At 42.4% G+C, this 27417-nt stretch overlaps 1 protein-coding gene across 4 annotated transcripts in view; it reads right to left on the reverse strand.

Moving 5' to 3' along the window:
* mlxip (MLX interacting protein) overlaps positions 1-27417 on the reverse strand; it is an 81993-nt gene that overhangs the window by 51021 nt on the left and 3555 nt on the right. For all 4 annotated transcript variants that reach the window (XR_014620293.1, XM_084325529.1, XM_084325530.1 and 1 more), the window contains exons 2-3: positions 2250-2356; positions 1655-1740 (exon numbers count right to left, since the gene is read on the reverse strand). Coding sequence is in view for 3 of the 4 variants with exons in the window: in XM_084325529.1 (XP_084181655.1) it covers positions 1655-1740; positions 2250-2356 (193 nt within the window). In the remaining variant the exon portion in view is untranslated. The remainder of the gene's footprint in view (positions 1-1654; positions 1741-2249; positions 2357-27417) is intronic.

Genomic DNA, 27417 nt, shown 5'->3' on the forward strand with positions numbered 1-27417 from the left:
CGCCACCTGACCGCCCTTGCAGGACTTATTCTAACCGGACCTCTGCAGGACTTATTCTAACCGGACCTCTGCATGACTTATTCTAACCGGACCTCTGCATGACTTATTCTAACCGGACCTCTGCAGGACTTATTCTAACCGGACCTCTGCAGGACTTATTCTAACCGGACCTCTGCATGACTTATTCTAACCGGACCTCTGCATGACTTATTCTAACCGGACCTCTGCAGGACTTATTCTAACCTGACCTCTGCATGACTTATTCTAACCGGACCTCTGCATGACTTATTCTAACCGGACCTCTGCATGACTTATTCTAACCGGACCTCTGCAGGACTTATTCTAACCGGACCTCTGCAGGACTTATTCTAACCTGACCTCTGCAGGACTTATTCTAACCTGACCTCTGCAGGCCTTTTTTTTTTTTTTTTTTTTTTTTAATCTTTTCCCCCCTCCTTTTTCCTCCGATTTTCTCTTATCCCAATGTTAGTCGTTATGCCAATTCCCAATCCCCTTCCTGGTCGCTGCGCACTTACCCCCCACAGTCGGTCTGGGAGAGTGGAGGCTATCACGTGCTTCCTCCGACACACGTCCAGCCAATCAACCGCTTCTTTTCACCTGGCAGCGCGGATTCTCACAGAGGGCGTAGCGTGTGGAAGGATCACACTATCCCACTTAGATCCTATCCGCGCTTAGCAGGCGCCCCGACCGAACTGTAGGAGTCGCTGTTTACAACGACCCGGACCCACCCCGCCAGCTTCTCCCACCCTCTAATACTGCCAATTGTATTAGTCTGAACGGCCAGCCAAGCTGGTGACAACCCCGGAGCTGTGAGCTGGATTCGAACAGGCGAATCCAGCCACTCCGGGGTTGGTGACGAATGCAATCTCCGTTACGCCACCTGACCGCCCATCTGCAGGACTTATTCTAACCTGACCTCTGCAGGACTTATTCTAACATGACCTCTGCAGGACTTATTCTAACCGGACCTCTGCATGACTTATTCTAACCTGACCTCTGCAGGACTTATTCTAACCGGACCTCTGCAGGACTTATTCTAACCTGACCTCTGCAGGACTTATTCTAACCTGACCTCTGCAGGACTTATTCTTTTTTTTTTTTTTTGGTCTTTTTCCCCCTCCATTTTCCTCCGATTTTCTCCCATCCCAATGTTAGTCGTATGCCAATTCCCAGTCCCTTCCTGGTCGCTGCGCTTTACCCCCCACAGTCAGATCATTTTGGGAGAGTGGAGGCTACCACGTGCTTCCTCCGACACACGTCCAGCCAATCACCGCTTCTTTTCACCTGGCAGCGCGGATTCTCATTGAGAGGGCGTAGCGTGTGGGAGGACCACACTATCCCCCTCACGTCCAATCCGCGCTTAGCAGGCGCCCCGACCGAACTGTAGGAGTCGCTGTTTACAACGACCCGGACCCACCCCGCCAGCTTCTCCCACCCTCTGATACAGCCAATTGTATCAGTGCAGACGGCCAGCCAAGCTGGTGACAACCCCGGAGCTGTGAGCTGGATTCGAACAGGCGAACCAAGCTCACAGCTCCGGGGCTGGTGACGAACGCAATCTCCGCTCGACCACCTAACCGCCCCTGCAGGACTTATTCTAACCCGACCTCTGCAGGACTTATTCTAACCTTACCTCTGCAGGACGGTGGATCTCCAAGTCCATTGTCCCATCGAGAGGCGTCACAAAATGACACACTGGATTTTCCCTTTTCTCCACATCTGGAAGTACATTAAAAAACACTTTTAAGTTCTTCTGTTATAAATGCGCAATTCATACGCGTTCCTACTAGTGAGGAAGCAACACAACATCTGTACATACATAACATGTACTACCAAAGCTAAATATGGCTTCACTTTTGGTGGAATATTTGGGGATTTGTAGCTCATAAACCAAACACTACTATCACTAGCACTGGAGGACTGAAGCAACCACCACTATTCAGCCCCCCACCCCCACAATGCCTACCATCTAGGTATTGTCAAAACATTATTTCAGTCACTATTATTTGAGTCAGTTCTCAAAATGTACACACATGAATGGAGGAGTTACAATACTTCAACAGACTGTTCATTAACCCATATGGAGGTATGCAAGCTGAATAATGATGGTGTTCTACCAAAAGAAAATTATAATTGTCGATTTCTGGCACCTGCTGGCCGCAAGCGGTACCGTCTCTTGTGTTTTCAATACATTTCCCATGAGCCTCTTTGCTCTGGAGTGAACTTACATTGCATGTACCAGGCTCTCCAGATTGCATTGTTCAGACGGATCTTGTCTCTCCATAACAGTTTTAGGCCTTTGAAGTTCTTCCATTTGGGAGATACTAACTTGCCACTAAAACAGGAGAAAAACAACACAAGATGAATAAAAATGCCATTCCATATAATTAAAACACAAAACCTAACTAGTAAAGGTTTCGTTTAGTGGGGTCGTGTACTAGCTATTACTTTGACAACTTATTAAATAAATACATAATTTTAATAGTGGGATAAACAAACAACATAAGCAGTTTGTCTGGCATGAGCGGAAGAAGGCTGCCTCCTGAAATTATGATACAAACCATTCAGATAATTGCTCTCATTTATCATGCAATTAAACCCACTGACAATGCCAGTGTTGAGCATAATGTCCTAATTATGAAACAATTATCCATCATTATGTATAAATGCATGGCTTGCATACTAGTTCCTATGGCGATGTCTCACATCTCTACCGTTTGTAGACCGCATCCACCATCAAATTCAATTTTTTTAAATGTATTGTCTTGTACCCAAAACCCTTTAAGTGCAGATGTTTCAGATAAATGTAGTGGAGTAAAGAAAAGAAAAAAAGGAGAAAAAAAAGTTTATTTCCATTGAATTGTGATCGAGTAAAAATTCCCCAAAATGGAAATACTCAAAAAGTACAAATACATAGAAATTGCTTGAGTAAAAGTACCCGGTAAATTTCCACCCCTGATCCTTCCCCTATTTCCTACTTACCAATCATGTTATCTAGGGCTGCAACGATTAGTCAACATAATCGATGACGTCGATCATAAAAACTCGTCAACGCAGACTTTTTGCACATTGGGGACGAACAACGGATATCTCCGTGTTTCGATTCCACCTGTTGTGGACAGAAGCAAGGATATATCCGTGGCAAGTTGTTATTGCTTTTATTCCATTTTAATAACCTATTCAAGGTCACCGAGCGGCACTGCAGATTTACCCTACTCTTTGAATTCGAGAAGGTGCAATACCGGCCAGATGCTCTTAGGGGCGCTATTGCGATAATGCAGTGTGCACTGTGGCTGAAGGGAGCAATCTTTTTTTAAACTTTTTTTTTTGAGTTTCCAGTAGCTGGATTCTATGTGTAGCCTGTACCTTGGATTACGTTTTGCATCGCAGATTTCACCATGCAATAAGGGGATTTATCATCAGCCAATGGACATATCGATCTACCAGATGGCGATCGATAACGGGGAAATGCTCAGGGGGATCCCACCGGACCACGGTAAGATCTTTTTCACGTAAAGTACATCCCGATCGGGCCTTGTTTTGATAGCCATCCAGGCGTTCGGCCTATGAGGCTAACACGGTTATTGGTAATCAATAATCAGAAACGACGTCCCCGCCCCCCCCCCCCCCTTTCATGCATACATGCGTGAGGATCGTGCCGATCATATGCAGTTTGAGTTTTAACTGGAGCGTATCTATAACCTAAATGCCATTGGATTTAACGTGATTAGCTATTAGCCCTGTATCTCGGCTTCCAGGAAATATACTAGACCAAATCCGGTATAACGCTTATATTCATGGCGCTATAAAATGAGAACGTATTGATGATTTTTTGTTTTTAAGCCATTTTGAAGGGACGGTTTATGGTCTCAATTAGGGCTGGGCGATATGACGATATTATATAAATATCGGGTACAGTTCATTAACGATACACTTTTTAAACGTATCGTGGATATCGTGATGTTTTGCCCAAGAGGATTGTGTTGAGTCAATCTGGTCCACACGTTCAAACTTTTGAACAGCGCCGCCCCACACACACTACTGCATCAAAGTTACTACTTATGATAACAAAGGCATTCGTTTTGTGGCATTAACGTTATATATACACGTTCAATAACATCAGCGTATTTACATAGCAACGTCCGAGGACGACCTAGATAGATAGCAAGCATTAGTCGTTCATATCTCAGCCCGTGCTGACTCAGTTGTGCCCATTCTGCGGTCTGTTAATAAAGTTTTCAATCAGACAGATGTATGGAAAGGCTTTTATTATAACATCCGTTGCAGTAAAATCATTATGCCTCCAGTAGTTTAGTCATCCTGCGTAGCTAAAAGCTAAACGTCGGCCGCGGCGAGCTACCGCTGCCATTGTTGTTGTCATTGAGCTCTCCAATGGCGGAAGTAAAAAATGAATACGCACTTGCCAATTGGTGCTAAGAACAGCAGGGCGGGTGCAAGCGATGTGACGTAATAGGCAGACGCGACTGTCAATCAAAATGATTCTGTTTGCCGACTGAATGAATGAAAACGTTATTAACAGATTGCAGCATGGGTACAATACAGTACAGCTCAATACAACAACAGTCAACAGTGGACTGGAGGATGCAGACCAGAGAAAGACTTTCGTCTTGTTTACATCAGGGTCCCCCATTTTCAATTAATCATATTTCATATCTAAATCATATAATATCTCATTGCTAAATATATGCAATATATAATCTAATAATCCAATAATCTAAATCTAATAATATAAAAATGCTAAATGCATGGGTATTTTATTTTGTCTTTAATGTTAGCTTGAAAACTCAAATACTGTCTTGGTAAGCCTCATAATGAATTGTTTGGGGAAAAAAAGAAACACATCGTGATGCGTATAAAGGTCAGAAAATATCGTGATATCATATTTAGGCCATATCGCCCAGCCCTACTTCCATGCGTATAAATTGCGTTCGCGACCTCCATGTTTTGGGGCTATTCATCAGAAAACTCGGATCCGGGATTCGGCTCCCATCCGTCGGGCAACAACTGTGGGTTTTCAGCCTCTCTCTCTGGAGCTTAACGGAGTTTCGTCTCCTGGCTAGAGGAGCTTGTCGCGGCTCATGCGCATGCACGCGCTCGGCCAATCAGAGAGGGGTCTGCAGAAATGGCCTCAACCAATCAGAGAGGGGTCTGCAGAAATGCGGCTACGAATTGTAGAGACGCCACCACTTCATCCACATGACTTCCTGTTGGGCGATCTGCCGATCGGCCACCAGATGGCGCTCTTGAACCGTTAGAGAGTTGAGTGGAGCTCAGCAGTATATCTCAGGTCCCCGGAGGAGAAATATGATTTCGATCACAGATTTTTGAAATATTGATATCGAAGACATGTTACGGCGTCTTCGGCAGAATGAGCATGGCGGGCAATGACGAGTTTCGGCGTTTCCGGCGATTAAAGTGTTAATTCGAAGCGTTGAAAACAAAATAAAAATAATTCATCTTATGTTGTGGGACTTGTACAGCACTTTGGTAAACTTTGTTGTTTTTAAATGTGCTCTATAAATAAAGTGGATTGGATTAATTCATTAAGTAGCCCCTTTCGTGACTGTGACGCAGCCAAAAAGGTTTCACTCGGCTGTGTGATTTAATTCAAGGTGGATCGCTGTTGTCGTTTGAATAACTTCAGATTTCATGGGAACTACCAATCCCCCAAATCAAGAATGTTTAAGATGAATGAAGTAAGATTTTGATTATTTGAAATATGGCCTGTGTAGACTAAACTATGCACAGAATTATGTCAGTCTACAAGGTCCGGATTCTACATGGTCCGGCAATGTAGACCTTGTAGACTCCACTACAGACCAATTATCAGTGAATGTTCATGCATTTTTAAGAAGGGCTACTTCCACAAAAAAACAAAGAACTCACCAAAACATCTCAGTAGCACCTTATCTAAATGTCCTATTTCATATATGGAGATTCATATTTATTTATGTATTGCATGCATTTCTACATTTTATTTCCTATTTTGTTTATTCATCCCAGTATCTTTTTTTCTTATGTGTGGAATTCTACAAGGCATGTAGCTGTATAATTATGTGTTTGAGGATGATATCCTTCAAACAGGCAATAGTGATGATATAATTTGGGCAGTGCTGAGCTGGGTTACTTTCCTCCAGTGTATTTGTCCCCCGGCCGCACCCAATGGCCCCATGCACACACACACACACAAAAATCGAAGTAAAAAATGTAATTAAAAATTAAAATTAAAATGTTTTTTTCTTTTTTTAAACTTCGCTTTTTTTTTTTATGTTCGAAGCTTGTGCCATCGAACGAAGCTTCGAAGCTTCGAAGTATTTAAGACAGCCCTATACAATACTATACAGTTATACTATATATCCTTATGCTATCTTGCTATATCCATCTATTTACTATACAAGAACCGCTCGCATTCTTTTATTTAAAAAAAAAATTTAAGTGACCTTTTCATTGTGTAAAGTGACCGTTGAGTGTGTGCGTATGCAGCGTGTGTGTGTTCGTGCTAAAGTGTCTGTTATTGTGTGAGCGTATACAGTATGTGTGTTGTGTGTGTGCTCATGTGTGCTTGTGTGTGGAGAAGAGAGTTCAGTGTTCAAGACTGATGGCCTGGGGGAAGAAGCTGAGCCGAAGTCTCTCTGTCCTAGTTGCTGGTGTGCGCAGGTGTTTGCCTGACCGCAGCAGCTTGAGCTCATGTGTGTCGTCAAGTTATTGTTATAAAGAACCCAGTCAAAACTACAACACTACGTGCCATTATCAAAACACTATCTTCAAAGCCATGGTAGGGGCTAAGTGTCATTATCAAACCCAAACGGTCTTGTCTTGCCACGACATCGACAAGTAATGGCCAGATTGCCATGAAATTTGAAGAAAGAAACCTTTTGATTTTAGTGACCCCATGACATTTCCTGTAGTGCCACCATCAGGCAAAACCTTTCTAATGAGTGCATTTCCTGACCCATTTGTCATACAGTCACAATATTTGCTGTTAACATTCATGACCCCTTGCAGAAGATTCCCATCGATTTTGGTGACCCTATGACTAGAGCTGCTGCGGTATTGATGTTTTCCTTACCGCACAAATTTGCGAAATATTTCCTACCGCTGCGGTTATTACCGCACACACAAAAAAGAAAGAAAAAGAAAGTTTGACTGCATTTCTATTTTTTTTTGTAGTCTACTCTTTATAGCATATAGCCTGCCTCTAGTCTAAATGTCTATCTTTAGAGGATGACTTTGCAGCATGAATATTGTTTGGGATTCGGCAAGCTAGGGCTGACATTCGAATTTTTTTTTGGCAATCGAAGCTTCGGGGCCGAGCTTCGATTTTAATTCGAAGCTTCGAATTTTTAAAAAAAGTTTTCCTTTTTTTTTTATATAATTTTTTTTTTTTTATCTTATGTTGTGGGACTTGTACAGCACTTTGGTAAACTTTGTTTTTAAATGTGCTCTATAAATAAAGTGGATTGGATTAATGAATTAAGTAGCCCCTTTCGTGACTGTGACACAGCCAACACAGTGTGATTTAATTCAATGTGGATCGCTGTTGTCGTTTGAACAACTTCAGATTTCATGGGAACTACCAATCCCCCAAATCAAGAATGTTTAAGATGAATGAAGTAAGATTTTGATTATTTGAAATATGGCCTGTGTAGACTAAATTATGCACAGAATTATGTCAGTCTACAAGGTCCGGATTCTACATGGTCCGGCAATGTAGACCTTGTAGACTCCACTACAGACCAATTATCAGTGAATGTTCATGCATTTTTAATAAGGGCTACTTCCACAAAAAAACAAAGAACTCACCAAAACATCTCAGCAGCACCTTATCTAAATGTTCCATTTCATATATGGATATTCATATTTATTTATGTATTGCATGCATTTCTACATTTTATTTCCTATTTGTTTATTCATCCCAGTATCTTTCTTTCTTATGTGTGGAATTCTACAAGGCATTTACATTCACATTTACATTTAGTCATTTAGCTGACGCTTTTATCCAAAGCGACTTACAAGTTCTGTACGACAGGTCATCAGGAAAACAACTCTTATCAGCTGAGTAACAATATTCATCAAAGTGTTGCGTGTTACAGTGTGGTTAGTTTATTAGGACAAGTGCATGACAGTAAGGTTAGTTAGGGTTAGATTTATTTTATTTTATTTTTTAAATTTTATTTCAGATAATGGTTTAAGAAGTGCGTCTTTAGTCGATGGCGAAAGATTGGATAGGATTCGGCTGTCCTAACTGGGGTGGGTAGTTCATTCCACCATTGTGGGGCAAGGACTGAGAATAGGCGTGTAGGTGGTGTATATGTGTTTGAGGATGATATCCTTCAAACAGGCAATAGTGATGATATAATTTGGGCAGTGTGCTGGGTTACTTTCCTCCAGTGTATTTGTCCCCCGGCCCCACCCAATGGCCCCATGCGCACACACACACACACACACACACACACACACACACAGAAGTAAAAATAAAATAAAAATTTTGAAAAAAATAAAATTTGATTTTTTTTTTACTTTGATTTTTTTTTTTTAATGTTCGAAGCTTGTGCTTCGAAGTATTTAAGACAGCCCTACGGCAAGCACGCATTCGTTATTAAAAGTGAAACACGGATTCGAAGTCTCCCCTCTGGTCGTGTGCCGTTCACTCGGTGTCGCGGGCAGGGGTGGTCTTTGCTCAGAGCGTGCCGAGTTGTACCCATTCTGCGGTCTGTTAATAAAGTTTTCAATCAGACAAGTGTATAGAACGAAGGGCTTTTATTATAACATTAGTTGCAGTAAAATCATTATGCCTCGTTCCCCCTGAGGAGCGACGGTAATCCACTCCGGTCTCCGGCGGGAGCTAACGTATTAGCCGTGTTGTGAGCTCTGATCAATGGCTGACATTCAGGAAGTAAAAACCTAATACGCGCTTGCCGATTGGTGGTAACAAACTGCAGGACGCTCCAACGTGTGACGCGTCTCTCTTCTGACCAATCAGTGGTCTGCAGTGTTTCATTTGACTTTTCTGGTACCCAATAGGGTCGCTTGGAACCTCAACAAAGGAGTAGGGTATATCTGCAGAGCCGCAAGCCCAACGAGAGCAGGGTACTTTATTATTATTATAAAAAACAGCGGTGATGCGGTATTCAGCCTAACTCTGCGGTGGGCGTGATGTAACAGCGATACCGCGGTAATACCGATACCGCGGCAGCTCTACCTATGACCTTTCCCCTAGTACCACAAACAGACTAAACAACAAGATATCTCAAAAGTAGGGATGCCCCGATCACGTTTTTTGCCACCGATACCGATCACCGATCGTCTTGAGCCATATCGACCGATACCGATCCGATATCGATCGTTTTTTATTAATTAGTATTTTATTTAATTTTATTTATTTTATTTATATTATTTTTTTTATTTTTTTAATAAAATATATATATTATATAATCATACTTGTAGTTGTATTATCTGTGAGACATCGCCACCACCACGCAACAAGTCAAAATGCTCACTATCTGCAAACAGCTCCACTGTCTGTGTGTACTCGAGTAGCCTCCGGCTACGGCCAGGATTCTCCGGAGCTGCAGCTGGACCCTATTGATCACATTCAACATGCCCTCAGCTCGAATACGCATCGAATCAGTGTTATAAGACATTGATATCAGGAGCTATCTGTAGCTACTGCTAGCCGGCTAGATAACGTTAAGACAACGCCTCAGTGAACTATTAAGTTTAATGGGACGTTTCGTTTTGAACAGTGAGCTAACGTGAGCTATCATGCACTACTAGACTTGCTGGAGCATTTGTTGATATCAGGAGCTATCAGTAGCTAGCCGGCTAGATACCGTTAACAATGCCTCATGTATTAAACTAAAAGTGAATAGTTGACTGGGTCATTTTGTAACGGTAGCTAACGTTAGCTCACGGAGGTCCTAGACTAGACTAGACCTGTGTTTACATGGGTGCGGGAGGGGCTGGAGGAGGAGGAGGAGCCGACGCCGCTGTTCCGTGTCTGAGACAGAACTCCGCGAGTGAGATCTCCGCTAAGAATTGGATCATGTTTTTCGATCGGTTTTGACGATCGGCGAAAATATAGCATTATCACCGATCACCGATCGCATATTTATACTGATTATCGGCCGATAACGATCGGTGGCCGATCGATCGGGGCATCCCTACTCAAAAGGTAATGGCCGGACTGCCATAACATTTGCTGTGCACATTTGTTTGTTTGTTTGTTTATTTACACATATATAATACAATACACAAAGGGATGTGTAGGAGAATTGCCTAAAAACCCTCTAGGGGCTTGCATGTGGCATTCACCAGGGAGCAAAATTACACTGATATATTATATCAAGATAAAATATACAACCCCCCCCCAAACAAACACACAAGGAACATTCATTCACAATACACACAAGCAGGTCTACATATAGACACCAAAGCAGGCACCCATGCCATACGATTTCGGGTATATTATACATACATCGGTTTTCATATAAATCAATCTTTACTATTAGAGATGTTCCGATACCATTTTTCCCTTTCCGATCCGATTCCGATACCTAAGCTTTGGGTATCGGCCGATACCGATATTTATCCGATACCAGTGCATAAAAAAAAAATTAAAAAAAAAATTATATAAATTATACTTTTTTTTTTTTTTTTTTTTTCAGATACTGTTATACTGTTTTTTAGTAATAACTAGAACGTATGGTATTTATTCAACAACAGGTGATTGTATAGATTTGTATTAGTATCATTAATCAATGAGTATGGGCTGCAGCACTGCAGATATACCCTACTCCAATGATCCACACGGACATTAAACGGTGTTGCACTCGCTACTCAGTGGCTCTGCAGATATACCCTATTCAGTCTGTAAGCTAGTGGCAGACGTTCATGTTGTGATTTTTGATGCAAAATAAATATTCAACATTCTCTTTTGAAACTCCGCCTCAGACTCTTATCCTTTGGCACTTTCTGTACTTTGCTTGCAGGTCTGCAGCCATTATTGCTGGATTATGTGAATAGCACCAACTTTAGACACGGTAACGTTATCAAGCTAAGCTAACTGACCTAGCTCGCCTTCCCGCATCGACATTAAGATAACGTTAGTAATAGTCAGCTAACGCTAGTCCGTAGCTACTTAACTTAAATACAATTCACCGTGGGTGCATTATTGTTGATAGACGGTCACGGACAGTGTTAGGTCCTGGAGAAAGGACAGGCGATCATCTGATTTGATGTAACGTTAAAAGCGGATGTTGTTCCAACTAGCTATCTTTCCAGCTAATGCTATCATAACACCAGCCAAACACATCCCGATTCCCGTCCGAGCTCCCCGTCACACCGCACTGTCGGGGACAATGGAATTTAAGAAAGTGTATCTGCTGTTAAAATGACACAGCATCACACTTTAAAACATGTTCATTTTATAATCCTCACTCTCCGCAGGACTCGGCAGGAGATAAATTACATCATGGGATCGGAGGCTAGAATTTACGTGTACTCGCCGATACCGATACTAGCATTTTAGGCAGTATCGGCGGCATTTCCGATACTAGTATCGGTATCGGAACAACTCTATTTACTATGACCCTAAAATGGTGACATTGCACGGTCTACGGAGACGCAGAAATGACAGCTACCAAATCCATTCCGGGACAACGGATTGCAGTGCACGCTCAGACTCGGGTTGCGCGTAATGAGTCTCTCTCGCGGAATGCAGTGTGCGCTTACTTGTGTCGCGCGGAATGAGTCAGTCTCTCTCTCTCTCTCTCTCAAGTAGCCAAATGTTACACTATAAAAACTAACTGGATATGTGCGTGTGTGTGCGTGCGTGTCCATCCCATCTCTGGTCTTTGGAAAGACCAGAAGAGGTCAGAGGAGTTTGATAGTATTTACTGAGGATGGCCAGATAATGTTGATATTTAAACTTAAAAAAATATTATACAGAGAGAAGCTTCAGCAAGTACAAAACGCTGCTGACCGACAAAAGAGAATCCCTCACTGAGGAAAACACAAAGGCCTAACGAAGGTTATCCTATAACCCTAGTTATATGATTACTGGCAAAGCGTCTGTGGACTACACTAGTGCCTATTGCACACGCTTGAAAAAAAACAATCATGCACCTTACATCTACCATAGCCACGCCCACCTCCGGTCATATATGGGAGCATGTCTATGTTCCCCGGGTCCTATGTTCCCCGGGTCCTATGTTCCCCGGGTCCTATGTTCCCCGGGTCCTATGTTCCCCGGTAGCAATAGATAGTCAGACCACCAGCCCTGATTCCAAACTCGATTCCAAAAATCGCCCAGGGTTTCCGTTAGAAAAAATTGTTGCCGGTCTCAGGGTCCGGTAGATTTAAATCTACCGGTCAAATAAGAGAAATTCCAGTCAGAGTTTATCGAGCTTAAAAACAATTGATAGGTAGGCTATATAAAGAATGACATCCTCAAGATTTATAATATTTTAACTTAAAACTAGGCTACTTTTGCGTATAGTCATTATATTCCAAATAAAATAAGTCCCGAGACTCCGTGCTGCTGCAGACTTTAAATCAAATAGGTGTCTGTGGGCAGTCGCCCGACATTAATAAACAGCAGTCTGTTATAATCACATTTTTATGAGCTAACGAATTCCGTTATATTGGACATTTGTATTAATTATATCAAGCGAAGAACTGAGAAATTTGGCAGAGAGAGACGGCAACATTATCGTGGTTGCATGATGACTCTCTCCACCTCCCAACAACTTATTTGCGGGAGTATGGCGCTGCAGAGCAGCAGATTCAGCTGTATTCAGGCTCTATCTTGGGACCGCTCAACAGCGCCCCCCACCCAACAGCTGAATTGCCAATGGCTGAATTGGAGTACTGCACTCTGCCGGTACAGATGGGTGGGTTATGATGGATTCTGCGGCTCTGCAGCTGCATGCAGTCGCAAATCTAGCAGCAAGTTCCCGCTGACACAGCGGTGTCATTATTATACCTGCTTGGTGAAGCAACAATGAAACAAATGTAATGATTGTTTCGTTCATCGCATAGGCTATTTAATTTTAGCCTATTTTAATACAATTCAAATAATCAAATTGTGCTTAGAGGGAATTATTTTCACCGGACATTAAGACCGGAGAGATTAAATATGTCGGACTTCAACAGATTTTGCCGGTCAAATACCGGTAATTACCGGCTAACGGAAACGCTGATATCGCCATGTGTTATTTTTACTATATAATACTCTCATATGCAATTTTCAATTAATATCATAAACAACATATGGAATATTAGCATACTTTTGAGTGGACTGAAGGAATGAGTCAGCGTTAATAGTTTAAAATACAGATGATTTATTAAAACATATATTTAGCGTAGGGCTGTCCCGAATACCATTTTACAGGCTTTGAATACTCATTGGTGTTTCCGAACGAGTATTCAAATACTCTCTCAAAAACACAATTAAATACAATAAGATTAACATTTCATAATTAACCAATCAATCACAAATCATAAGTGTTGGCTACCATTCTGTTCTATCCAGTAGCAACCCGAGGCAGTCACGTAAAATTGCGTTGGCATTCAACATGCATTCTGATCACCGTTGTACTACCAGTATGCTTCTGCATGTATAGACAATTGTGTGTACATCCACACGGAGACGGAACCGATCTTTTTTGTTTTGCCGTTAGTCGACTATTGGTCGACTAAAAAAATAATAATATTTTAAAACTTTTTTTATTTTTTTTATTTGTTATCATTCCATTTGGGCTGTGGGGGGTGCTTAAAGGGGAACTCCAACATTTTGGGAAATTAGCTTATTTAACATCTTCCCTGGAGTTAGACAAGAAGATACATACCTTTTTTGTCTCTGTGCGTGCATTTTAGCTTTGGGAATAGACGCTCCGTTAGCATAGCTTAGCTTCATCACTGGAAGTGGGGGAGGGTTAGAGCCTTACAGTGCCTTACAGTGTATTGCAAGGTCTGACATTGACCAAACTTGATATGCATGACCTTCAGGGGAGGAAACTAACTTTTTGGCTTACCAGCCAACTGGCGAGTATCTGATTTTTTTTACCAGCCAAACAGATTTTTTACCAGACAAAAAAAACGCTAATTGTGATAATTATTTCTTTGTATGTCAAGCCGCGTCAATGTTGTGTATGCATCTGGGTAGGCACACTGTGCCTTTAAGACAGCACGGTGGTCTTACGACAGTGCTGTGAAGTACCGTCAAGTGTTGTGGTAACGTCAGTTGGGTTGGTGTGCTGTTGTGCACAGTGCACTGGTTGAGCTAGCCCCTTTCGTGACTGCGATGTGCAAGCCAGGGGCTTTTGAGCATGAAATAAAATGTCTAACCTTACGTCGTAGTCTGGTGCTTTTTTGGAAACATTATAGTCATAACAGATACACCTAGCTGGCTGCTTTGAGCACACGGGGCTAACGTTAGCTAGCAAGCAGCTATAGCTAAAACGCTAACTAGAAGCTAACCACTGTATACAGTTCCAGTAGACTAACATTACACCTCTGTGATTTAAATGTGTCCTTAGTAACTTATACTCGAGGGTTGTACTAGGGTTGGATGCAGTTCCCCGTTGGTCAGTCTGTCTGTTTTCCATCTTCTGCTGTGTTTAACGTTATCTGTTTGCGAGTGCTCCTGATGGCTAGCCTAGTACCGCGGGACTTTTATTATTATATGTCCGCGGGTTGGCCAGTACTGCGCAAACGTTTATTAAACATTATATGTCCGCGGGTGGTCTTGTGCAGTGCTCTCGTGGCACTGTCAACTAAAGCGAACACTCAGAAGACGCGCACCGTTTTCCAGTGCAGTGATTGCAGAATGTTTTATTTTTTTGTATACTCGCCAGCAGGGGAGGAAACTAACTTTTTGGCTTACCAGCCAACTGGCGGGTATCTGATTTTTTTTACCAGCCAAACGTAAAAAATACTAGCATTTGGCCAGTAAAGTGGCCTAATTTCCTCCCCTGATGACCTTGGTGGGCTCTAGGTCAACTCCTGAAAAGGGGGTCAATGTCAGACCTTGCAATCAAAAGTTAGGGGCACACTGAAATTATGGCAAGGGTTATTAGCCCCCTAACTTTTGATTGCAAAGTCTGACATTGACCCCCTTTTCAGGAGTTGACCTAGAGCCCACCAAGGTCATGCATATCAAGTTTGGTCAATGTCAGACCTTGCAATACACTGTAAGGCACTGTAAGGCTCTAACCCTCCCCCACTTCCAGTGATGAAGCTAAGCTATGCTAACGGAGCGTCTATTCCCAAAGCTAAAATGCACGCACAGAGACAAAAAAGGTATGTATCTTCTTGTCTAACTCCAGGGAAGATGTTAAATAAGCTAATTTCCCAAAATGTTGGAGTTCCCCTTTAATGTCTGAAGGAGTCGACTGAAGGCTTCTTGTCCTCTGCAAAAGCATGCAATTGGTCCACTGATGGATACATCTTGATATTTGTCTAGTCTAGTGTGTTCATTAGATGGGTGAAATCCTCTTTCAGTGCCTCTGTGCCTGTTTTAGTAGGCAGTTAGCCTCTGGTATGCGTGCCATTAGCGTTAGCCACGCTTCTAGGCCTCTTTTCTTTTGGAAAAAATGATAAAAAAAATATATATATATATATTGTTTTTTATTATTTTTTATATTGGACTAAGAGGTTGGCCAGTCGACTACGGCTCCTTTCGACCGATTAGTCGACTAATCGATTAATAGGGGTCAGCCCTAGTGGCGAGTAGCCTCCGTAATTTACCAGCCAAATAGTACATCTACACACCATTGGCGCTTGGCGGGTGCTTATTTTGCTCCCTGGATGCAACGTGAAAAGATCTATTCATATTGCGATACTCTTATTTTGAAAATCCCGTGGAGAGTCGTATCCGCTCAACAGCACAGCAGTTGCGTCTGAAACGCGGACATTACAACAGAGAAAGGCTACATAGTGTGCCTATTTTGCGACCCAAAACAAGTCCCTGCTGTTTTATTCCGCAACAGGTCAAATGCATCTAACATGCTTTGCAATCCTCGCCATTCCTTTATGCCCACGTTGCGTTAAAGACCAAAATTAACGTTACGTTAGCGTAAGCTAACAAGCTAACCATGATCAGAGCCATAGACAGAGAGAACAGCAGAGTGGGGACTGGGGAAGGGGAGGGGCAGGCATTCTCCCTTTCTCTCTCTCTGTGCGTGTGCGTGTGCGTGTGTGTGTGTGTGTGTTTGGAAAGACCAGATGAAGTCAGACGAGTATATTGTTAGTAAATGTACTGAGGATGGACTGTAGGGCTGCAACGATTAGTCGACATAATCGACGACGTCGATCATAAAAACTCGTTTGATAATTTTTTATTTTTTTTTGCACTACCTATCTTTGTGAAAGTGGCTTCTCAGCTCTGGTCCAGCTGAAGACAAAGCAGAGGAACAGATTGGACATTGAGCATGACCTCAGAGTTGCTTTGTCTACCATCACCCCAGACTTTGAGACTCTTGTCAGGAGCAAACAACATCCCCAGTTATCCCATTAGTTCCCTGGGATGTTAAGCTAAGAAGTCTGCTAAGAAGGATATTATTTATTATTATTTTATTTCATTGTGTTTTTAGCCCTAGTTGCTAATCTGTCGACTAATCGAAAAGATTATCGACAGATTAGTCGACAACCAAAATAATCGTTAGTTGCAGCCCTAATGGACTGATAATGTTGATATTTTAAACATAAAAAATACAATACATAGGGCGCCAGGGTGCGTGTTGCTTTTTAACAGCGGAGCAGTGCAAGAATGTGACAATTTGACCATGTGACCGCGGCAACGCGGGAGAGCGGCAGTGCGGAAATAGGCTGTCTCTAAGACAAACTCTAACCTTAACCAGCTCCTTAACAGCGCCTAAACTTAACCGTTCTAACCTTAACCAACTCCGAAACAATGCCTAACCTTAACCTTAACCATGCCTAACCTTAACCTTAACCATAGAAAGAATATTGCCATTCTCTAAGACAAACTCTAACCTTAACCAGCTCCTTAACAGCGCCTAAACTTAACCATTCTAACCTTAACCAACTCCGAAACAATGCCTAACCTTAACCGGCGAAAGAATACATGCTAAAAAAAAAAAATCACGTTAAAATTTTTTTTTTATGGGATTCGAACTTGTCAACAACGGACCGCAGGACTGCTGCGCTGCCAGGTGAGCTGAGCGCCGAATGAAAATCATGGCGGATTAGGGCGGTTACATAATTCCGCAAGCTCTGCCGCTCCGCTCCGCGGCAGAGCGGCTGCGGTTGCCGCGCCTGCCGCGGGGCGTGTCGCAGCCAATCAGGGAAAACGCGGAAGCAACGGCAGCACTGCTCCGCTGTTATTAAGCAATAGGCCGCCAGGGTAGGGCTGGGCGATATGGAAAAAAATCATATCGCGATAACGATATGATAATTTTATTTTATTTCTCGATATCGATAATTATCGAATTGTTATAAGTATAATTTTTTTTTTTTTTTTTTTTTTTTTTTTTTTTTTTTAACAACAGATGTATGTTTATTTTGCAGCAATTCTTTGTCATTGCCGCCATCTTTAGTGTTACATCCCCTCACACTCCAGTTCTCAGGCTGCAGCTGGTTTAAAAGCTAAAGTAAACCGGCTTCTCTGCTGGCTGTGGCTCCAGAGGAGTTGAACAGTTCTGGCTCTGCTCGTTTATTTTCGATCTTTTGGCGCTTTTTTGGTGGACAAACCACCGCACATGTGCACTGTGACTCGTGACTGGAGTCTAGTTATGCTAGCACACATAGCCTACTGTGTACAGACGGTTTCAAAATGTATTTTAAATTAGAAAGCAAACAAAATAAATGGACAAGAGAAAAAGAAATCTGAATTTGGTCAGTATTGTCATTTGGACAAGCAAAGCCATTACTTTAAGTTGCAGGCAAGAAAGACAAGTCTGTCCACTGTCTCTGGTTTTAAAACTGCCGTGTTGCAGGTAAAAAATTTTTATTTTTTTTATTTCGATATTCGATATCGATTATTAAAATATATCGCGATATTTATCGTTATCGTTATATCGCCCAGCCCTACGCCAGGGTGGCGCACCACATACAGCGCAACACCCGACTCCCGGACCCGGCGACCTTTGGCGAATGTCTTCCCCCGTCTATCTCCCATTCTTCCTCTCTCTCTCTACCGGACTGCCCGGTAGCAAAAACCAATAAAAGATCTACCAAAAACATTAAAAAAAGTTTAAAAAAAATACAATACATAATAAATGTATTCATGATCATCATGCAACATAAAACAATTGTAGGAACGGTTTGGGAGAGGAAGGGGTTTTAGGTTGCGTGTTGAGAGTTCCAAAAAAGATTACTTCAAGTTTAAAGCTCAATATATCAAAACGTGGCACTTTACAGGGAACAGGAGGTCTATTTGTATTAAAAACAATAGATTGTTTTTCATTTAAATGTCTACATTTAACATTGACATTTTAATTTTTGAGCTCTTCAAAAATATTTTGTGTCCTGAGGTCTAGGCTAAAGACTAAAGGCGATCAAGCTTTTGCGGTGGCTCCCCCTATGTTATGGAACAGTCTTCCACTGCAAATTAGGTCTGCTCAGACCCTACAGAGTTTTAAGGCACAGCTGAAGACTCACCTGTTTTTATTGGCTTTCTGAGGCTTGGTAAGCCACACATCCCTTGGTCGTGTCGTGATTTTAAAACTTTATTGTAGTTATATTATGACTTTGTGTGTACTCACTGTATTTTATATTTCTTTTAGTATTTGTATTGTACAGCACTTTGGTACAACTTCAGTTTGATTTTAAATGTGCTATATAAATAAAGTTGACCTTGACCTTGATATTTCCATTGCCTTTTTTGAGTTGATCTAAATGTTACCGATTATGTTAAATGGGCATATAATATCGGCACAGTGACGGCACCTGAATCTAATCGTATCGTGGCAGACTGTGATATCGGCAAATATTGTATCGTTGTCGAAATAATCTATATCGTATCGTATCGTGATGAAACTGGTGATTCCCACCCCTATGGGGTAGTGGCCATACTACTCCCTTCAGAGTCTGAATTTCACGTGAAAACAGCCAAGGGTCCTCAGGGCCGAAAAGCAAGACGCCACGGATTACGCCAGGAATCATATAACCAGTGTTGGGCAAGTTACTTTTAAAAAGTAATTAGTTAGTTACTTCTTCCAAAAAGTAACTAAATTAGTTACTCAGTTACAAATGATAAAAGTAACTAGTTACTTCAGACTACATTTTGAAATGCTCTAATGTGACCCCACCTCCACCCCTCTTTAACGGAACATAAAATACATGTGCATGTTAAATTATTTATGATAAATCTGATTATTATAATGAAATGGACACTTAATACAATACATTATTAACAAACAATGTACACAAATCTAAACTATTTTAATGTTGCTGTAGTGGGAAAAAGTGAGACTAGCCTCCAATCAAATGCCATGTATGTAGATATTATAATTACTATGTTTATATAGTGGATCAATACAAATAACACAATAGATGTTTTGGAACTTTTGATATTTATTGCCCCTCAACAGGCCACAATTGGGAAAGATTTTATTATGCTTCTCATTACCCGCCAACAACGTTTATATACATGATTGGCCGACAACCGTTGAACACCAACCACGTATATATATACGTTATTTGGTCAGTTTTCCTTTTTTTCGATTTTAATATTATATTCAATGTCACGGACCTGTATGTTGCCGTTAAAAGGTATACTGGGACCCCAAGGGTGCAGTACCGGCCAGATCCTGCAAGGTGGCAGTATCGAGAATGCAGTAAACCCTGTTCCAGACCCTGTGTTACACTCAAATGTCTCCGGGCGCTATATTTAGACATAGCCGAGTGAATCGCTTCATCTGACCACTTCGAAACGCATCTGGCACACTCCATCCATAAATTGTGCCAAATTATGTCCGGGACCAGATGGCCACCAATACTGGAAATCGCGATCAGAGCATCAAAGCATAAAAAAAACGACCCTCCACCCCTTTCATGCATTCATGATGAAACATAATATCTATTATATACATTTGATTTGGAAATAGTAGCGTGTCCAGGCAAGTAACGCCAACGTTTATAGTAGAATACACGTAGCGCCCTATAACTCAGCATTTCATGAATTATCCCGGATCACCCCTAAACTATACGTATATTCACCACGGGATAACGCAGACGTATACATAAAAAATTATCTCTTTTTTGCATGTTCGACGGAAGAAAGTCAGTGTCAAATGACTATAGTATTGTCTCCATAGCTATAATATAGAATATAGATATAGCTCTACAAACAAGGTGACGCACTCCTATCTTTAAAGCGTGGCATAGCTACAACGGGACCCGGCTAATCCCTGGCTCTGAAGCACTATACCAAAAATAAATAACAAATATATACTCTTTGTAGTGCAAATAAAACAAAAAGAAACTTCAGACAATTGGTAGATATACTGTACTTCAAGTATTTTCTTCCTCGAAAAAGTAGAACAGTGTAACAATATGAGGTGCTTTCAATGTACCGGTAACTGAAAAGTGCAATGTATAGCAAAACTAAGGAATCCAAATATAAACAGGTAATACATTAAAAAAAATTATACATCTCCATAAAAATGTATCTCTTTCTCTGGCCATTGACAAGCTCACTTCAAGAGGCTGCAGCCAGCCAATACATCTAAATGAAATGATGCTCTTTAAGCAATGTACCAAAAATGTAAGCTACCCTATCTAGCTATCGATCCACCCATTATTGTCATTGAACCATGGTTGTATCTCAAAACCAAAAGCTTCTCAAACTTCTGGTCAGTGGAGTCCGGTAGTCCTAACAGTGTTTATTATTAAAGAGTCAGATAGTCCTACGTGTTTATTGTTAAGAGCCAGATAGTCCTAACAGTGTTTATTAAGAGTCAGACAGTCCTAACAGTGTTTATTATTAAGAGTGAGATAGTCCTAACAGTGTTTATTATTAAGAGTCAGACAGTCAGTTAGGGAGTGTTTTGTGGGAGAGTTTGTGAGAGCTCTCCCCTGCGATGCTCTGGCCATCGACGCTGGCTTCTCCGCTCTGCGAGAGCCGCAGGATAAAACCTGCGAGCGGTCAGCGATGCTGAGGGAAGGCATCCTGTAAGTAATGCATGGCTAAACTTCCATTTAGAGAAGGCCACTTTTGGATTCTTTGGGCTCGCCAGTCGCCATACCCGTCTCTCGCAGACTGACTCGCTTGTGTTGTTCGTTGTGTGTCCGACTATGCGTGCTTTCGAACACCCACCCAACTCTACCTCTAATTGGCTTACCATGACATTTTACTCAACCTCAGCCAATAGTCAGCATTTATGCGCTTGTCTCGTGCACTGCACACTAACCAAAGAAGAACAGTTAAAAAAAAATAAAAATTGCCTCTCGGCTCAGATCTAGTTGGTCTGATGAAAAAACATCTTCAATTATAGTAACGCGCCGCATTTTTGGGCAGTAACTGTAACAGCGTTATTAAGATTGGAAGAGTAATTAATTAGATTACTCATTACTGAAAAAAGTAACACCGTTATTTATAACGCCTTTATTCCCATCACTGCATATAACTAGGGTTATAGGATAACCTTCGTTATATTTCATACTGTCCATACTTGCTTCGCCTATTGGACTAATGGGCGCAGACAGGTGCGTAGCCCTGATAAATGTACCCCCTGGTCCCTTACGACCATCAACGCGGGGAGGGTCCTATTCCCCACACTCGTCCTAATGAGGAGCGGGAGGATAGAACGCCGACATGCGTAATAGGGCGCATCTTCCCTAAAACGTACATTCTGATACCCGTGGGGGGAACCTGTCCAGCCAAGGTGTAACAGAGGGCAACTGCCCTAGTATGACTAGTGTGACAGGCGTCCTTTCTGACAGCGCCTTACCTCCATCAGGGCCACCATGACATTCTAACTAACAGTTGACTGGCAGCCCAGAGGTCCCACGTGCGTCTTAAGACATATCGCCAGCGCATGGCATAGGAAAAATAGGTGGAGGCTGTCTTCTAGGGATGGGCATTTTTATACTCGAGTGATCGTGAATTACTTACGGAGGAAAACGCTGTACAAAATAAACGTCTTTTCCTGTGTTTTAGACTTTGCTCTTTTATTTTGAAACCCCCCGACCAGAAGTATTGTTATTATCGCTAGCAGAACCTATCTATGAGCGGACAACTTGTGTCGTCCGGTTCTGTGTTTTTGAGTTAACGTTAACACTTGTGAGTGCCAGCCACGAGAAATCTCGTTAGTTCATGCCATGCGTTGAGTGCCAATGACGAGAAATGTCGTTATTTAATCGTTATTTCTTTTATTAGCGATTTCCATTCATTTTTCATCAATCTAGCCTCACGTTACCATTGGGACTGTATCTGGCTTCGGAACAGGGAAAATAACGCCCCCTATCGTCTCCCGGATGGTAATGCACGCATTGGATGGACTCAATGAAAATGGATGAGAAAAGAAAAAACCGGAATCCACATTTTACTTCTCAGGCATGTAACCCGAGCCGATCGGACTCATTGTGGTCCCTCAGAACAGCGTGGATTATGTGTTTCGAGTACCAAGCATTGGATTAATAAACGCGATCGATATTTGGAATGGCGATCAGGAATTGTATATATAAAATCTTGCGTTGATCTGACATTTCTTTCTACCCTGATCGCAGCTGTCTGTGTGTCTGTGTGTGTGTGGCTGTGTGCCGTTGGGTGCAGGAGGGGACTGGGGGAGCCTCGCGCTACGAGGCCCTTTTCATTCTTGCATGAGGAAGGATAATAACGATGATCTAGCGTTGCCGTTGATTTCAGGATGATTAGATAATCAGGCGAAAAATTACGTGTTTAGTGTATTCCACTAAAGGGCTATTATCGCGTCTTTTCCTGGGATTACTAAGAATCACCAAAACTATATTCATGTTCAAAACGGTATAAAACGGAAATGTACGGATGAAAAAACAATCAGTTTTGTACATGTTGACTGGAAGCAACTCACTGATAATCGACGGGTGTATTAGACCCATAGCTATAATACAAGATATATTTTAAGCACTCGCAAATCTCGCAGTCCCACCTTTAGAGGGAGAAACCTGTTGCTTTTGGTGACCTTTCTCTAGCGCCACCTTATGGATTTATAGCCTGGTTCTGTTGAGACTGGCAACATCACTAACTCTTGCATGTGAAAATAATGGCAAAGTGGGGAGATTGTTACTTAGGCCTTGGTAGAGGCCTGCAGTCTACTGAGTGCATTCTTCTAGTTGAGAAAGCTGGTAGTCCCTTCCTGCTCTATAAATAGTTTTACTCACCACTTGCTCCAAGTTAGTTTAGCTATGCTATGTTTAGCAGCTGGCTTTTCCCCTACAATACACTAGAGCCATAAAGAGAACCAAGGCTGTTCTTTTTGTGGCTGACCTTGGTGATGTTTGGACCATATCACAGAATGGCATTTATTTTCCAATAGGCAAATAGCCTATGATAAAAAAGAATTTAATAAATAATGAATGAATAAAAGTAGAACCCTCTGTGCTTGTGGTTCCACTACCTCCAGGTCTCCAGATATGTTGTCTATTTGGTCAAAAAAGTAGTGACATGAAGCTATTGCCGTCTATGTAAATTAATTTACTGATCTACTAGAGCAGGGGTTCCCAAAGTGGGGGTCACGACGCCCAGGGAGGTCACGAATTTTTTTTAAATAAAAATATATGCAGTCAGGCCACTGAACTTAGAAGCAGGCCAGGCCAGTGTTTCTAGTTGCAGCAGCGCAATAGTTAGATAACCTAGGTGGGTAACAACCAGGAGATCGCTGCAACTCACACAAGTTGGAGAACTATCTCTCTCTCTCTTGCTCTCGCACACACACAAAGGGAGCCGCATGTGATTGGTGGAGGCGGGACCCTTACAAAAAACTGTTGTTGCTAATCATTGACACATGCTAGCCTGTAATAATCCCCCCAGAAAAATCTACTTTGCATTTGATATATTGCAAAGTATTGTGGCGCGGCGTGGCTCAGGGGTAGAGCGGGTCGTCCAATGATCGAAGGGTTGGTGGTTCGAATCCCACTCAAGCCCATGTCCATCCCACTGCCGTTGTGTCCTTGGGCAAGACACTTAACCTACTTGCCTCGTATGAATGTGTATGCATGCGAATTAATGTTGGTGGTGGTCGGAGGGGCCGTAGGCGGATTATTCGCCACGCTTCCGTGAGTCTGCCTCAGGGCAGCTCTGGCTGCAATTGCAGCTTACCACCACCGGTATGACTGTGTATGAACGAATAATGGACTCTGTAAGCGATCTGGGGTCACTGGGGTGTCACGAAGAGCGCTATATAAATCCAATCCATTATTATTATTATTATTATTATTATTATGCCATCACACACACTGGCATTTAAAGGGTTAGAATTATAAAATGAATATGTGGTGTTATGATCAGGGCTGAAGTTGAATAAAAGATTGTATTTTTTTCAATCTGACATTACAAAAAAACTGAAAATCCATCAAAATCAGTGTTGTTGCTAATCATACATATGCTAGCCTGTTTTTTTAACAATAGTTTGTGATGCCATTACAAACAGGCATTTAACACAATGGCGCCCAAGGACGGATATATCAGTGTTTCGAATCCATGCTTAAAGGACCGAAGGACGGATATATCCGTGGCAAGTTGTTTATGCTTTTATTCCATTTTAATAACCTATTCAAGGTCGCCGAGCTGCACTGCAGATTTACCCTACTCTTTGAATACCGGCCAGATCCTCTTAGGGGCGCTATCGCGATAATGCAGTGTTCCCTGTGGCAGAAGCTGTCTTTGGTTTTCTACTCACCTGAAGCGATGGCTATTGTCTGTTGCACGGAATACGTTTTGGATCGCGGATTTCACCATGCAGTAAGGGGGTTTATCATCAGCCAATGGTCATATCGATCTATCAGATGGCGATCGATAACTGGGAAATGGTGTGGGGGATCCAACCGGCTCATGGTAAGATCTTTTTCACGTAAATTACAGCCCGATCGGGCCTTGTTATGATACTCAAACCAGGCGAGCAGCGTATGTGGCTACTTAGACAAACACGGTTATTGGTAATCAATAATCAGAAACGTCCCCCGCCCCCCCCCCCCCTTTAATGCATACATGCAGGGAGCGAAATTAACTTTTTGACTCACCAGCCAGTGGCGGGTAGATGGGAAGAATCTACCCGCCAAGCATATTTCTTACCCGCCAACTTTTTTTTGATACAATTTTTTTTTATTATTATTTTATATAGATTTTTTTTTTAATAAAATATATATATTATATAATCATACTTGTGATTGTGTTATCTGCGAGACATCGCCACCTCGCTGTCTGCAAACAGCTCCACTGTCTGTGTGTATACTCGAGTGGCCTCCAGCTCCAGCAAGGATTATCTGGGGTGCAGCTGGACCCTAAACGCTACATTCAGCATGCAAAAGAATTCTCCGGCGCTGCACCTGGACCCTAGTCAGCAGCCCTCACTCATGCGATGTAAACCAGGGACTCGAATACGCATGTTGTTGTTGTAGGACATTGATGCCAAGAGCTATCTGTAGCTACTGCTGGATGGCGTTGGGACAACGCCTCAGTGAACTATTTAGTTTACTGCGACATTTCGTAGTGACTAGTTACCTAGCCAACGGAGGTATTATGCACTGGACTATTGCTGGAGGATTTGTTGATGTCGGGAGCTATCCGTAGCTAGCCGGCTGGATAACGTTACACAATGCCTCGTGTATTAAACTAAGTGAATAGTTGACTGGGTCATTTTGTAACGGTAGCTAACGTTATCTCACGAAGGTCCCACACTGACTAGACTAACGTCACGGTGAGGCAATAGCCTCTGTTTACATGCAGGCATTAGCAGCAGTGCTAACTAACGTCACGGTGACTCGGAGGCAATAGCCTCTGTTTACATGCAGGCATACAGAAACAGGTGGGGAGGGGCTAGCAGCAGTGCGCGGTGCGCGCTTCATGTCGGCTGAGACAGCGAGTGAGAACTCCGCTAAAGAATTGTATCATGATTTTCGGTTTTCACATGACTATTTGATAGCCCGTCACACGGCGCTCAGACGTCTCAGTGGGAGGCGCCAAACGTAAAAACTGAGCGCAAATGGCGGGTGGCGCTCTCTAGTTTCGGTCCCTGCATACATGCTTGAGGATCGTACCGATCATATGCAGTTTGAGTTTTAACTGTAGCTTATGTATAACGAAAATGCCATTGGATATAACGTTAGTAGCTATTAGCCCTTTATCCAGCTTTCCAGGAAATATACTAGACCAAATGCTGTATGACGCTTATATTCACGGTGCTATAAAATGAGAACGTATTTATGAAAAAAAAAATCTTTAAGCCATTTTGAAGGGATGGTTTATGGTCTCAATTGACAATGAGAATGGACAGATAGCAATACTATAAAGTATAGATTTAGCTCTACAAACAGCCCCACGGACTGTGCAAGTCTGTTTACATATGCTGGTCATCTAGAGTGATATTAGACGCATCCCAGTGGCCGCCAATGTGTTAAAGGGTACAAATAAAAAAATTCCTGCACCAGAAAAATGCAGGAAATGAAGTCTTTGTAACAAAAAGATTCCTGGTGGGGGACCCCCAGACCCCCTGCTTAAAAAGTGGCCTGACTGGGGCTATATTTTGCACTATATTTCCTGGGCTCAATGATTTCCCCAGTCCGGCCCTGGTTAAAAGCCTCCAATGCTTATTAGTGTGTGTGCGTTTGAACGTTTGCATGTTTCAACCATTTATATCAAAAAAGATTATAATTTTTTTTCTTTTTTTTACCTCCTATAATAGTGGACACAGTTATTTGGGTGTCGCGGCCTGAAACGTTTGGGAACCCCTGTACTAGAGCAGACCTGGGTGTAACGGGTGTAAAACTCACTCCCCAGAGGCATCCAAACTGAGCGCTTAGAAGGGAATTCCTTTCTTGGCGCAGCGGTTTGTGATGTCGCCCGCAGTGCGGACGCCTGGGGTTCGACTCCCACTCAAGGCATGGTCGAATTCGTGGCAGGGGCGAGTTGCCTCTGTTACATGGGCAATTACGGCCCACGGGCCACTTCCGGCCCTTTGGGCGTCCGTGTCCGGCCCGCGGTCAATTTTTACAATTGGAGATAATGAATATGAGCAGAATTAAGTTCAAGTTATCATTGGTTCGGCCCTCCGACACAGTTCAGGTTTCTCATGTGGCCCCTTGTAAAAATTAATTGCCCACCCCTAGAGACATAAGGACACATCTGAGTGAGCAAGGAGAGCAGATGGGTTGCCTTTTCATGGCATGCATTTGCAGTACATCCAAGCCCTAATAGAGCAAAAAAGAAAAACG

This window comes from Notolepis coatsorum (assembly GCF_963971535.1).
Source record: "Notolepis coatsorum genome assembly, chromosome: 1".
Classification (NCBI taxonomy): Eukaryota; Metazoa; Chordata; class Actinopteri; order Aulopiformes; family Paralepididae; genus Notolepis; species Notolepis coatsorum.